The sequence below is a fragment of the Corvus moneduloides genome, chromosome 3, assembly GCF_009650955.1.
Source record: "Corvus moneduloides isolate bCorMon1 chromosome 3, bCorMon1.pri, whole genome shotgun sequence".
In the NCBI taxonomy this organism is placed as follows: Eukaryota; Metazoa; Chordata; class Aves; order Passeriformes; family Corvidae; genus Corvus; species Corvus moneduloides.
Genome location: NC_045478.1, coordinates 93,178,537 through 93,194,046, shown reverse-complemented (window position 1 = coordinate 93,194,046; position 15,510 = coordinate 93,178,537). Strand labels below are relative to the sequence as shown.

The following is a 15,510-nucleotide window of genomic DNA, read 5'->3' as shown; positions in this document are numbered from 1 at the left end:
CCAGGCACTGACCAAACAGGGCTTAATGGAACAGGAAGCACTGCAAAGCAATGGTCATTCCTCCTGCTTCCCATGCCTGCAAAGATGTTCTGGGATTTGAAGAAGCCATGGACTGCCCTGGATGACTACTAACAATTCTACTGAAATCATCAACTCAGATGCATAAGCACATTTTAGTATGCCAAATTGAAGATCTTACTTCTGACTTCTACAAAGCAGACATATAAAAAGGCCTAAGCACAACCATTCATTTAGTGACTGTGTATTCATAATCATTCTGAAACAGCAGGCTTCTACTGGTGGCAGCATGGCATGCCAACTTTAAAGGTGAAGCCCTTCACGGCTCCCCTGTATCTCAAACACAGCAAGAGGTGGTACTTGACCGTAAATGGGAAATATTCTATGGTTTTCCTCCTCCAACTCCCAGCAGAAAGCACAGCTAAAAGATGGGAAACACCTTAAAGCAAACACACGTTTAATTTTCTCTCCAATTTTTTCTTCCATCAGTGAAAAACACAGGAACATTCAAAGCTTAAGAGTTCAGATCAGGTTCTTGTTATTCTCCCCTGCCTGTGTGAGAAGGTTAAACGCAGTCACCGAACTTTGCATACCACCCTCAGTCACGAAGAACCCTCTGGCACAGCTCCCAGACCAGTAAAAAACGACCATTTCAGTCCCTAAAGCATGGAGCCTGATCCATTTAAGCAAAACAACTTCTACTGACAGCTGGTTTTCTTAGCATATTCACGTCTGTGTATTTATCAGAGAAAAGCCCTCCAGGACAACAGTGTTTATTGCAGGATTATTTCTGTGAACACAGGGAACACAGCATTCACTGAGCAACAGTGTTTCTACCCTTATATAGTTTTTTCTTAAAATATGAACCAAGATGAACCCATTTTTATGTTCTTTAGCATGGATGGCTCATGAAGGAAAAAAACTACATATATTGAATTATTTCTTTTAAGAAAAAACCCCAAAACCTTCTGATCCACATTCATGTGTAGTATGCTGACACACACTTTAAGCATTAATATAGAAATCAGCTGTTCAATCCTGCACTGACTTTTTGGATTTAGACTCTAATGACTTTTAATATATGGGAAACAAAGATATGATGGGAAGTTTCATTACGAATTTCTGTCCCATGTGAGTATCTAGTATACCTTCACTAGAAAGGCAATTTTGAACAAGCAAGATGTTTTCTATCAACAGGTTTAGAGACACTACAAATAACTCATGGAAATGCAACAGAGACATAAAGGATAAATATCCCAGCAGGCCCCTAACATGCCCCAGAGCACAGCTGTGCCTACCTAGCTCAGCTGTATGACCCTCTTCCCAAAGCACAGCAGCTATCAGCAGAGGATGGAGAGCATCCTGCAACAAGTCTCCCGCCCTGAGGTGCGAGGAAGTGAAGGATGAGCTGGGGACACACTCATGGATGCTGACAAGCACCAACCTCTCAAGTTGTGCGGTCAGTCTGTGTGGTTTCTCAGCTTACCACTTCCTCCAGAAGTGTGCAGAAACTGTTTTCTATGATACTACCGTAAAGACAGTAGTTTTCTTAAAATAAATACGTCTCATAAATATTCCACGTTTCATTTGAACTTGATCTGATTTTGAAATAATTGAAAGTAACTGTTATTGGCATCTGTTTATTGATGTAATGCAACAAAAAGTCAGAAGTATTCTAAAAACTATAGAATGTAAGCTATTTTAAGTGACTGATTTCAAATTAAGGAAACATTAAAAGTTGCTGTTAATGTGTTTTGAACAAATAGTATCAAAATGAACTTTTCAAATTAGCAAGTTTTAATGAAAGAATTAAACCAGGTATAGTTATGAATAGTTACTGATGAGATTTTTATAAATTAATACAAATGCTTCCCATCCCTAAATCTGGGGTTGGTTGTTTGACTATAAGAACTGCACTTGACACTCTTGCAGCCACATCACACATCACACCACACAAGTCAATAAAGAACCAGTATTGACTTGAATGATCCACAACTCTTCTCTACTGCATCTCTACCTGCTGCTTCAACATCTGGACTTTTTCAAGCCAACCAATGTACTAACATCTACACCCCAAACCATAAAAGGGGGACATTTCCCTGACTTTGGAAATCTCTCTTCCAGAGTCTATGACAAAGTGCAGTCAAAGTCTTAGTAGTATTATGCTTACTATCGATTTAAAAAAATAGAGCAAATGTATTTTACAAAAACCCTTCAAAGCCAAAAACCTATATTCACATTGCTAGGACTCAAATTTGCTGACAAGATCTGTGGGTATGTATCATTTTTAGAAAGGGCAATGAAGGAATGTGTGTTTATATGGCAGAGCACAAGAGCAATGAAACCTCTTGGGAAAGCAGGAGATAACTCACTTTACACAAACAGGCCCTTTTCCTCTTATTGCTCTACAAACCTGAAATGTTATTTCATATGTCAGGAAAATGCTATTCCTGTTTGCTCATTCTTCCTAAAGTGGACCTATTTTAGTATTAGCAAAATAATTGTGGGAATTTGGTATTTTTCATGTTTTGTTGAGTACTTGGGAATGTTATGTTGGGAACTACCAACGACTACTTGGTACACCTCAAAATCTGCTGCATAGGAAAAATACATTGGTAATTTGCTTACATGGCTTTTGTAGATCCAATTACTGTGAGCAGCAGGAAAGAACTTTTATAAGCAGAACACAATTCAAATGTAACATGCCACGGCCTCAAGTCATTAAACTAATCCTGAGGGCTTCTTGAAGCTTTTTGTACTTTTGGCAAAAAGTATAAAGAAGTACACATTGTTTCTTCAGTTCCCAAACACTGGGAAGTTAAATATCTAGACTGTCAGCCCCTGCTAAACACAGTAGAGATTGATTTTGGAAAAGAACAAGAGAGAACGATATCTTTTCTATTAAAGCACAATTATACAAACACTCGAAACATACCCAAACATTTTTTCATGGCACATAAAAAGTAGCCAGTAGCATAAAGGGCGGTGCAACAGCTCACAAGCAACTTCAGTAATTATGAATTATCAGTACCTAGATACTGTGATGAAAATGTTACAAATGCAGAAAGACAGATTGACTTAGGTGAGTGAAGTATCTCAACTTCAACACACAGATAATGTGACAAGGTGTGGCACAGAACTCCAGGGTTAACTGGCATGATTTTAACATGACTGCATCAGCTATAAATGACAATGCCATAAATACATTAGAATGTCAGATACATACCAACACTACTCAAGTATTTTTCTGCTGTATCGCTCTACATCACACATCTAAAATCAGATGCTCTTTAGGGCACTGAGAGAAAATGCAATACTTCTAGGAAGACAAAGAGTTCCTTTGTATCGCTATTCTGCTTGGTACTAAGAGGTTAACATCTTTCTAAAGATAGTGTTGAAAGTGGGAAAATACTCAATGTATTCATTAGCTCATGGATGATTTAGACATATACCTGGGTGGCCTGAAATACACTTAACCATCAGCATGTGACTACAGCTGAAAAGACAATGGAAACTAATGGTAGCCCATTCGCTTTTAAGAGTTCAGAAAAAGAATCCTTTGGAACAAGGAAGGATAATTACATGTTTGACTACAATTATTCCCTCAACTGATGCTGACAAAAAGTAGTGAATTGATGAAAAATATGAAATGTGAAAGCTACGAAATATATTATCTGTGTGTTTGCACATGCACACGTAACCTACGTTTCCTTAAAGTATCTCAGAAGTCTTATGTCTTTATCTAAATCAAATTCTGGTTTTTATTTTCTAAACTGCATCCAAGAGTTTATCCAGATCGATACTCTGTCGAGCTAAATGTCAAGATACCATGTTTCTTCACTCACACAAACTTTATCCCCAAGTTATTATAAAACTGTGGTAGACAGTATTTCCCATCTTTTCTTCTCTACACAGAAGAGTCATCACCAGTTCAGAGGAAAATCAACTGCAGCACTAGCAAAAAAGCCAACACATCGCTGAAACAATGCTAGACCAGTTAGCATGTGGTATACCTGGAAAGTCTAACATAGTTATTTTTTTTAAGCATTACAAGACTGAGATACTGAAGACAAGGAGAAGCATTAAAACATTCTTAACTCCAGAAAAGGAAGAAAAGAAATTTAATGAAAACAGATTGACTTTCAGTCTTCAGTCTTCCATTTTAGGAGGAAAAATCTGTTTCTCAGCAAATCTATTTGCCAACTGGTAAACAGATCAGTAAGGTTCAATGCTCTTAAAATGAAATATTCAGATATTCTCCTGAAAAAAGTAATTTACTAAAGCTGCAAATTCCAAAAGCATAGTTAACCAAGCTCTTTAGCTTCTACAACAATACTTTATTTACATGTATTATGTTTATATAGAGAACTACCTTCCCAAAAGAAAAAAAAATTAAAGATTCCCCCCCACAAAAGCTATCACTATGTTGTACCACAGAAGACATTCAAAATATACTGCCACAGGAAAGGACAGCATAGTCTTCAGAGACTGTGATGCTACAAGAATACCACATACAGACAGAACTAGCTGAGAGAAGATGTGTCATTTCTCCACCACACACACACACACACTCTCACAGTAACCACTGTAACTTTAAGCAATTTAAAGCAATAGTATGTTATCATCTAGTATGCTATCACATATATTGAAAATATATTGAAAAAATTGAAAAGTTCTGAGATGAAGTAGAATAAACATTCCAGATAAAACCTGTCTCACTCACTGTTCAATACGTGGGGAGAGGTACAGCTTAGGAAAAACCTGAGTAGCTTCTGCATCCTCAAAACTAACGGAGAGAAGTGCAACATCTTCTCCAGGGTCTTCATTCACATCCTGTATGTATAAAAGTAATATAAAATGGTAAACAACAAACTGAATATTTAAAAGCTTACAGATAAGAATTAATAAGTCAAATATGAATTTATTTAGGAGATGTTTGAGTGTGGAAATTAAACTGTAACCACTGCAAAACAGGTTGCAAATTTATTCTTTCTTACTGTATTTGCACTTTAAAGATATTTTGTTCTGCTTAACTTCCTTTAATGTATCAAAATAAAATTACTGAGTTACCAAGTATACAGTACTGTAGCTCTTCTTCAATTAGGCAAACTATAAATTTCAGTAAAGATACAGATTTTGTTTTTAGGAATTCCTGGTTTGACATCAGGTGCAAATGCCAAAGAATTTTTTAAAATGTTGTCATATCACTGAATTATCACCACACATTTTGTATTTGTTATTTTTCAAAGTAGTTTATGGTCCAAACTTTCTGGTGTAGTTTATTCAACTCCTCTTGTGGATGAAAAACATTTTTGCAATTAGAAATTTTTATCTAGAAGTCAACTGTCCCCAAGTTTCCTGCAAATTAAACCTATGCATTACTTGTAGCAAAGCATGCAGACTCCAGAAAAGTACTGTAAGAAAGAAAAAAAGCATGCTAAATACTAGTCAATCTTGATGTATGCACAGTTGAGGCTTTCTTTATATCAGAACAATCAGTTACAGCTTTGGGATCATCTAGAACAAATTGTTCCTGGTTAGGACCTGACATCCCTCTAATTCATAAATCACATACAGTATGAACAAGTGTATTTCTGCCACACACAACTTCATTTAAGCTCTTGACCTCTAGTTAGAAAGTAGTGAGTTAGCAGCACAGTCATCTTCATTGACAGCAAAAAATACAGTGCCACTTTCTGCTCTCAAATAAATCTTGTGACATGTTTGTTCATATGTACACAGCAACTTGCCAAGATGCCTTTGTTTTTATCCGTTTTGGAAAAATAGGAGAGGAAATAAGATATGTGCTCAAAACAGGATCAACATGGTGCAGAGTGCCCTGGTATGCTCTGTCCTACAGCCAGCTGTGAGGAAGGAACAGGCAAATCACTTAAATATTCTTAGGAGGCCCTGCCCTAACTGGGGAGAAAAAAAAATTAAGTGACCACTGAGTGGTTTCAGGAAGGCAATCTCGTGCCATTTGAAGCTCTGGCAGAACTGAAGCTGTTAATGTCCAGAGAGACGAGCTGCATACCAGCTATTATGTGCAGAACACTACATGCCAAGACACTTAGTGATAAGCTGCAGGGAAGAATGGGTCTTAAAAAAGCCTAATTGTCTTAGATGAAAAATGAGACAGAACTGACAGTGTTTTCTTAAATTCTGCCTTGGTGTGCAGCTCACTTCTGACAGCTGAAAGAAAACTGTACTCTTAGAACTGCCTGTAAAATGGTCACGAGCACACTATGGCTGGAAATCAGAGCACGGTTTTAACCCTAAGTTTAACCCTAAGGACAACACTCCCTATGAGTGGTGAGCACAAACAAGAGCTGCTGTCCTGCTGTGGTATGATCAGTTTATGGATGGCATTATGTGACGTAATTGCCTCTAACAGCAATGGACAGGATCTTATGACCCAAAAATGTTCCCTTAAGTGTTACATTTTTAAGTGGTACTATCATCTGAACTAGAGAAAACAGAACTGATTACAAAACCTTTATCAACAAGACAAATAACAACAAAATATACCCAAGAGTACAGTCCACCCCGACCCTTTCCCCAGTATTTAATGTATTTCCATCATTAAGGAAAAAACTTAAATAAGGAACAGCTTTCAATCCTGAAGCTGAGTATAGCATTAAATGGCTTTTTGCCATTAATTTGCTAATTGTCAATCAAACGAAAAGAACTATTAGGAGAGATTAAACAGCAATGCTTTTAATGCTAATAAAAATTAAAAAGATTTTATTTTAATGGGCATTCCTCAAGAGATGACAGGTACATAAAATGGTTAGGTTGATGAGAAGCTCAATGTAACCCCATGACATGCACTTGCATCTCAGAAAGCCAACTGTATCCTGGGGCCAGATCTAAAGCAGTGTTGCCAGCTAGAGGAGGGAGGGGATTCTGCCCTCCTACTCTGCTTTGCTGAGACCCCACCCGTGGTGCTGCATCCAGCTCTGCTATGGACAGTAAATCCCTCATTTAGTCTTCCGTTTATGATTAGTGCTTAAGTAGACATGAACACACAGCTTGACACCATGTGTAAAACCAGTTTCTGGAATACTATCAGGTGCTTACTGATTGCAGAAAGTCAAAACAAGGAAACAGAAAAACTCAACTTCAAAACAGACTATGTGAATGCCACTACAGCATCCATTAACACATACAGTAATATTACATTATATTTTCTGTGCTCAATAGTGAATTTCATATGAAGACTCATGCCAGGGGAAAAAAACCCACACAACCATATAAATAATCACTGTAGCTTTGCATGTTAAGCTGCAGTAAAACAGAATGTGTAGTAAGAGCAACAAATTGAGACATGATATTTTTCCATTTACAAAAATACGCACAACAAACATGACTGCAAACTCCTGTTGCCAGCAGAGCAGCATGTTATGTTCATACAACTACTGCCCAGTGCAAATCCACGTAAAGAAATTGGCATTCTTCTATAACTACCACTTTTCAAATGGATGTGTATTTTCAGCCCTGAGAAATGAAAATTGTTACTTAAAAAAGACCCAAAACCCCAAAACAGCATTCCTGTAGGTTTTAAAAGATGCAGTGCAGTAACACCATGAAGCTGCTCAACCTTATTGCTCAGGTGGCCACAGATTTACAACAAACTCCCTTCTATCTGACACCATACCATTTATTCCTTTCAGGCTTTGTTACTTTTATTTATGGAAGAAGCTGCTTGGTAGAACTGCATTCGACACTAGCATATCTGTTACAACTGCCGTTTATAAAAACAAACCAAAACCAGACGTCTTGAAGATTAATTGTGGAAAACTTTTCAACTAATAAACTTTTTTGATGTTGTCTGTGCCAGTTACAACTTAACTCCTTCAGTGATCTCTGTCCTGGTCATCTAGAGAAACCTGTACATGATTAGGTGAGAAGACGGAACCTTCTAATACCAGGCCATGACATTTGCCCAGAACAGGGGCTGAGATCTTTTCATTACACCACAGTGTCCAAAGGCAAATGTTGTTTTAATGCTTCTTATCAAACCCTGCACAGACAACATCTTCCCTTTTCCCATTTCTGTGCATGTATTTATATCAAAGAATAGATCAGATCTAAACAGAGCAGGAAAATAAAAGCCACCTCTATTCTTGTTTTTCAGTTGGCTTCAAAAGATAGGGTGACATCCAATTGCTTTGGCAATATTATGCCCTTTTAGGGAAAAAAAAAAAAAGAGGCTGTTGGACTAAAGTCACATCTCATTTTTTAGTACTTAAGTAGCCATGCTTTTTCTTCTTATCATCTGTATTTAACTCACAACATGATAGATGCTTTTATTAAACAAATTAATTTTATATTCAAGAAAAACTGATTTTGTAAAAATGCAGAATGGCAATTTTCCATAAATGTTAAATTTCAAGGTTAGAACTGACATAATAGAAATGCCATTTTATACTCACAGAACTTTCTCTACACAAGACTACAGAAGGTATTATTAAAATGAACTTCTAACTGAACAGAGAACACATCCTGGGCCACAGGAATTTTGAGGTTTAAAAACTGAATGCAAAAATGCTTGAGATCATTAGTTAAATATGAGATAACGTACACCTATTAACTTTTCCACAACAGTCTCATGCCTGATAGCAAAAAAACCCAACCTCTAGAAAATTGCAATGTAAAAGATCCAACACAGACTTTCATGGTGCCTTTCTGCCACCCTGCTACTATCTACTTCTTTTTTTTTTTTAAAAAAAAAATTTTTCTCATTTCTGAAAATGTCCATTCAAATAAAATATGAAAAAAATGGGCATACCCCTTATCACTGAAAATAAGTAGTTTTCTTTCTCAAGAACTGTAAGGGGTTTCCTATGTTTACAGAATACTTTGCACAATGGGGCCTCATCCTTGTCTAAACCTCCAAAGCAATGTGGTGAGAAAAGAACAACAAAAAAATCTAGACATTTTCAACCCATAGGCTTTTTTTTTCTATTACAGAAACCTAGCAACAATTTACAAAAATAAATAAAACTTTGATAAACAGAAAAGTCAGGGTAGTTGATTCTAATTCACCCTTTTTCTACTTAGCTAGTGCAGATGAAAGGTTCATTCAAAATTCAAGAACAAGAGACCAGGTGAAAATATAAATGCAGAACAGAACAGATGAAAATGGAAGTTCAAAAGCATTTAGAAATTTTTCTCCCACATACCTCATGAAAAGACTTTGAGTATCACAAAACTCCAAAGAAAAACTTAAAATTCTATTTCCAATTGTTTCAGCACTGTCTTAACAGCCATTTGTTAGTTTTCATTTGTATTAATCTCAATTTACATTCAAATTCATGTTTCAATGTTTACAGCTGCTCCCTTTCCAAGATCCTTAATCTTTTTACAAAGTTAGTATGAGTTGTTTATGAAAATTACCATCAAAACCACTTTAAATACACTATCCAAACGGCATTGTTTTCTCATATCCTACCTACTGTAATTGAAAGCTGGGAATTTACTGGAACTGACAATTTATTATGAGTCAGATGGTTGATAGCCAGGCCAACCAAAACATCTGCTCTGCACAGTCACAACTGCTATAACCCATTTCCTCTTGTGCCTGGAGTCCTACCAAGTTGTACATTACAGTTCCTTTTCCTTAAAGATGCAGAGTATGGAAAATCAGTTATTACCTTTTCTACATTATCAAAAAAGAATTGCCTTGCAGCCTCTGATTAAAGCACATTTTCAAGAGGAGGCATTTCTGTATTTGGCACACAAGTGCAATTCCCTGCCCCAAACAGTAATGCTTAAAGTGGTGAGTGGCTCCAGTCTTGTCCTGGGCAACAGCAGGACCTGTCCTTCCATGGAAGACTCAAGATGGAAGGGGCATGAGACTGGGAGGAGAGCGTGCAATGGGGCGATGCACAGATCAAGGATGTGGCACTGAGAGCCTGCTTTAGTGTGATTAACTCTAACAAAAATGAGAATAAAAGATATTTAGAATTTGGTAGAAAGGAAGGGAAAGTATGTGCAGGAAGAGTATTGGCATGCTATTGGGGAGGACAAGCAGCTTCTGACTCAGGTGACAATAGGAAATAAGACAAAGGAGCTGAGCTTCTGGTAAGGCTGTAAAGTTTGTACTGTGAGTATACACGGCAACCAGTGTGGGGATAAAAGTGAGGGAAGAAAGAGAACACAAACTGTTAAACCTACTGGATGTTCCTTTGAGAAATGAGGTGCCTCACAGATGATTAATATCATAGATGCCTCCCAACAATATGGTGAGGCCAAATCTGCTTCAGGAGGGAAGTTCCCAGTCTCAGCTGATTGCCCCTACCTCTTGCTGGAGGTTTCTGACCTCTCAGCTCTCACAATTCTTCAATAATTGTTTTTGTGGTATGACTAATTGAAGGAAAGGAAAACTCCAACAAATGGGGAAGGGATCACTTAAAATAAACAAAGGATAAACTTACGTGAAGTGATGGAGGTTGTTGGGGAAGGTGGAATAGAAAGGCAGAATATGGATGAGAGCAGAGTGGAGTGAGGAGACCTTGATCTTAGCATCTGCAGCCAGCTTATACTAAGTGGGTCTTTCAACAGACACTTGACTGTGGTACCTCTCCGCCCTACCAAGGCAGCTTGGTAGCTGACTTCAGCTTCACTGAACTTGAGTGTGAAATTTATATTGCAGGATCCTTTCTGAGAAAAGAAAGGTCTCCAGAAGAGAAATGCATGAGAGTAGCATGCATTCAGAAATTTAATTTATCTTAGGGTCAAATTTAATTCATGTAATTCTACATGATACATATCTGTAACATTAACAACTGATCAGAGAAGAATTTAGTGTTGAAGCTGAAATATGAATTACACCGGAGAATACACAATACTGTTTGCTTCATTAGTATTAACAGGCCTCTTGCTTCACAAGAGTTAGCAATGTTTGGCTTTTTCCCACCAAATGGCAGTGTGCAATAACATGAAAATAAAGCATAAGCAACTTGTACCCTTATTGTGTACAATAGGTACAATTGTTTCACTAGCCAGCTTTGATAGGAGCAGCTACAAGTTCTCCCAATCTTTTCCTGTATCTAGTGGTTTTTTGCTTGCTTTTTCTTAAACAACAAAACACACCAGGGGAAAGCAAGCTAAGGAATGTGGAGTGGCAAATGAGACTGAGAAATCTGCTTCACTCTAGGGAGAATAATTACTCCAGGAAATTCTTTCTCCTGTCTTCCAGGAAACCCACCAGGTCTGATCAAGGAGTGTTGACTCTTTAAATAGGATCTTTAATGAAAACAAAGGCAGTTACCTTGAGTGCACTGCTCATGGCATCAAAGCATTCCATACACAGTCCCTCTCCCAAGGTAACGCAGCAAAACACTCGCCTGGCAAACACTCCAGGCAAAGCACGTTTGAGCTCAGTGTTGTTACGATTTTAAAAGTTACATGAAAATTTGTAGGCTGGGAATAACTTTGTAAAATCTGAAAAGCAAGCCTCTAGGACAATGTATTGGGTTTTCCTCATTAAACAAAATAAAACAAGTACCTACTGAGCATTAAAACTATCTGCAAGACCTCCAAGTATACCACTGGGCATCGACAGCTGAACATAAAAACGACGGATGTTACAAACAGTGTGACATCGCAGGGGTTCTTTCCATTGTCATTGTTCAGGGTTTTCTTGTTCACCTTTTCCATATGAATCTGTTTTGTCTATATTCCTTTCTTTTCTTATGGTCATGGTAATTTACCACTACTTTCACAATATGATTGACTGTTAAGAGTTAGGTAAAGAATGCTGTTAGGAAAAGCTTAAGAAACTACAAATGGTTAAAAAGAAAGAATAACATTCTTGTCCATGAAAATAAATGCTCGATTCAAAACTTTCAAGATTAATGAAATTTCAGATGATAAAAATTAATTTAGTTTGACAGGGGAAAATGCTGTGGTGACACTTTCAGCACAACACCACTGTTTGCTTAGGTCTGAAAAACAATCTCAGAAAACAAGGCAGATTTTGCCAATGGTCAAAAACATGTTTTGGCAAGTTTGAGACTCAAATCTGAAATATACAATCTAGGTGTGGCACAGTAAAAAATTAATATTGGATGCAGTATAAAATTGATACTTTTTAATGGATTTCAAGCAAGCTAAAGTGTTTTTACACATTCATTTTCACTTACAAGAGATACAAAGTATATTTGCAAAGAAGGATCATTGTATCATGTTGACTAAAGCTAAGTCTTCATTTATTAAGTATGCTTTGATGACATTATAGTAGAGAATATTTAATATTTTTAGAAGAGACTGATATGTAATATGCTGATGATCTTAAATTTAAATTCATTGAATGAAACTTAAGTATGAGTACATTTGCTCTACCTACTCCAATATCAGGTATCACATTCAGATTAAAATAAGATTAAAAACCAGCATTTACAGAATTTGGAATACATGTGCAAATGAATTAAAATTTAAAAAAAAACCAAATACAAAATGGGAAGAAATATTAGAAATCTAGACTGCTGGGTAATAATTTCGGACCTAGCTTTTCTGTGCTTTCATGAAAAAGCATTTTTCCTCTTTAGAAAGTTTAGGACGTCAGTTTATCAAACACTACACAGGAGTGCTGCTTACTTTTTTGTTTCATTTCCTTCTAGCCTAACTTCTAAGCAGACCACATAAACCATTAAGTTAATATAAAACACTACACTTTTGCCATTAAGTAAGTTACCCTGAGAGACGCACCGTGCCCCACTACTGTGATGAAGTTTTGTAGGCAAGAAAGAGATTCCAATACCAGCACATCTTTCCTAGAACCTCAAGAAAAGCACCTTGAGGTTGACAGGAGTGCCTGCCTCTGCCATCACCACTGATAATGGGGTGAACAAAGTGCTCCGAGACTGCAAAGCTGAGTTTTTAACTACTCTTAAATAGCAAGCAGCAGTTGCATCCATTCAAACCAAGCTAATGCCGCCATGTCTTTACAAAACAGCTGCTTCCTCAACCTGTAATTATGATACATTTTTTTCATCCAAGCACTGTTTTTAAACTTGCTTTCCTTATAAAGATTTGGGGATGCATAAAACCTGGAATTCAAATCCTTCATTAGGCTTTCACCAAGACTCAAAACTCTCCAGCCAACTTTTCAGTCGACTGGACTGTAATTTATTTAGAAAGCAACATTTGCATTCCTTTCCCCCATTTTACTGATTTCTCATCTCTTTAAAAATAGCAATGTCATTGGAGAGGCCAAAGAACAGTCATCTTGTGTCCAATGGAAAACAAAGTCTCCTAATAAATACCCAAGTACTTAACTAGAGGACACAGAAATCATTAATACAATTCTAAATAAAATAATTTTCTTGCTAAGCCAGCTTTTAAATCGGCATATTTACACGTGTAGATTGACAAAACAAACATAACAGATTAGTATACAGGGCTCTAAGAAAGATTCAGAGGTAACAATTATATTTGGGAAGAACATAATGTATTTGTGCAAGCAAGGATTCTAGGTGCAGAGCTGACTCTTAGAACAACAGCATGACACCAACAAGAGTACTGTTTTAAAGATAATGAAATAGTTCATTGATACAATTAATAAATCTCACCAAAAAAAAAGAAAGCAAAAGTTAAAATGCTGTGAACGAGACATCATGCATAAGTATTTCTGTAACTGTGTTGTGGTTGGAAGTCAGCATAAGTATTTCTTTTCTAAATCAATCCAACTTTTTAATAAAAGCTTTTTCCCTTGCTCTCCACATATTCTTCCATCTCCTGGTTCAGTGAATATCTCCACAAAATCAGAAATACTATAGATTACATGGGTCATAACAAGAACACCAGAGTAAAGCCATATCCTGAGCTGTGTCTTCAGTGAACCAGGAAGTACCAGCATGATTTCACAGATGAAAAAGTGAATAATCAAAGTGTAAGGTAAAAACAAGCAAAGTTAAACTTGTTCAGTGGTCTTTCACCACTGCAGCTTAGCACTGCTGACCTGATTTAAAAATATGAAACATTTTATTTTAAAAGAAAATGTCAATATTAAAAATATTAACTGCTATGAGTTGTTTTGTCAATTGCTGTTTCCTGAGAGTAACAAGAAATTTACTTATTAAAGTTCACTGGACCTTCGATTCACGAACTGTTATTATGCATTCCCATTTCAAAGGTATATTTGTATTTCTGTCCATAGAATTCTATTATTCCCTCGATTCACAAACTGTTATTATGCATTCCCATTTCAAGGGTATAATATTTTTAATTCTCTTCCAAAGAATTTTATTATCCACTTGTCTCATTATTCCATTTATGTCTACAGGCTCTTGAAAATAGGAGTGTGTATCTGTGGGGGGCATTCTCTGCTTTGGACAAAGAATATGGAAATCAGAGCATCCTGCCCCCTTGAGTCCTATTTACAAACATTCAGCTTTCCAATAAACAACATACTTGGTCTGCACACAAGTGTAAATGTATACAGATGTCACAAAGAGTAATAACTCTAATACTGTAATAAAAATAAAATTCTTGCAGTAAGAAGAGAAACACAGCTTTTCTCTTGTATTTGTGTGAAGGTGGATCCTGATACAGGTGAGAAGCAGGACACTGGAATGAGGGATAAAAGCCGTATTTGTAAAAAAAGGTTGTGACATTGGTATTTCAGAGTTCACATCTGTGCTGATACGTAAATCAGGTACATAATGTGAAAAAAATTCACTGGGGTAATCTCTTTCTATATATAATAAAAAAGTCACATTCGGTGACATGCTGTGTCAAGAGAGGTCTTTGGAACTTACAGTGTGAGACAGTAACTCCTGTACTTTGGCACACAGCTCAGGTGAAGGCTGAATCATCTGTTGTTGTTTACCTTGCCCAAGACAGTGCCTGAAACACGGGGTGTCCAGCTCAGATGTGGTCCCACTGAATTAATGGGATGGTTGCTAGAACAACACATCATGTATTTCCAGATGGAAGACTGACTCCACCACTGACATTTCCCTGATTACTGACTCCGAAAAGATAACCAAATCTTTTCTCCTATCTGTTCTATCAGTGCATCCATCACCAACTTACGATAAAAAATTTGGAGAAGTATAGTTAAACTCTTTTATGGTGTCTGGAGCCGTATTTCAATAAAAAAGATTATGGTTCAAAGGCTACTAATATTGATACCAGCCTTGAATTTTTGAAGTCTTTCCTGACACTTTTTCTCTCTCACCTGTTATAAAGTTCAGGGGATAGTTTTCTGTAAGTGCAACTTTTAATGCTTTCACAAGGCCCGAAGTCGCCTGCATAAGCTCAATAGTTTCAGCACAGCATCCCAGCATGCACAAATCAACAGAGAAAAATATTGTCTGTTCTAGGTCTGATATTCATCTTTCTGGCCATAAAATTGAGTAGTATGTTTTTTGTCACAGAGGAAGATCTGATTACATACAAGTGAAACTTGGATCACAACAAGAAAGTTTGAACTGGAAGCTCCTTACCCTGTCCTGTAGCACTGGATTGTTTTACTGTTTGTTT

The 15,510-nt window shown here is 36.9% G+C and overlaps 1 protein-coding gene across 2 annotated transcripts in view; it reads right to left on the bottom strand.

Moving 5' to 3' along the window:
• Positions 1-15,510, bottom strand: part of BABAM2 (BRISC and BRCA1 A complex member 2) — a 173,198-nt gene that overhangs the window by 81,574 nt on the left and 76,114 nt on the right. For both annotated transcript variants that reach the window (XM_032102780.1, XM_032102779.1), the window contains exon 7: positions 4,742-4,851. In XM_032102780.1, the coding sequence (XP_031958671.1) occupies positions 4,742-4,851 (110 nt within the window). The remainder of the gene's footprint in view (positions 1-4,741; positions 4,852-15,510) is intronic.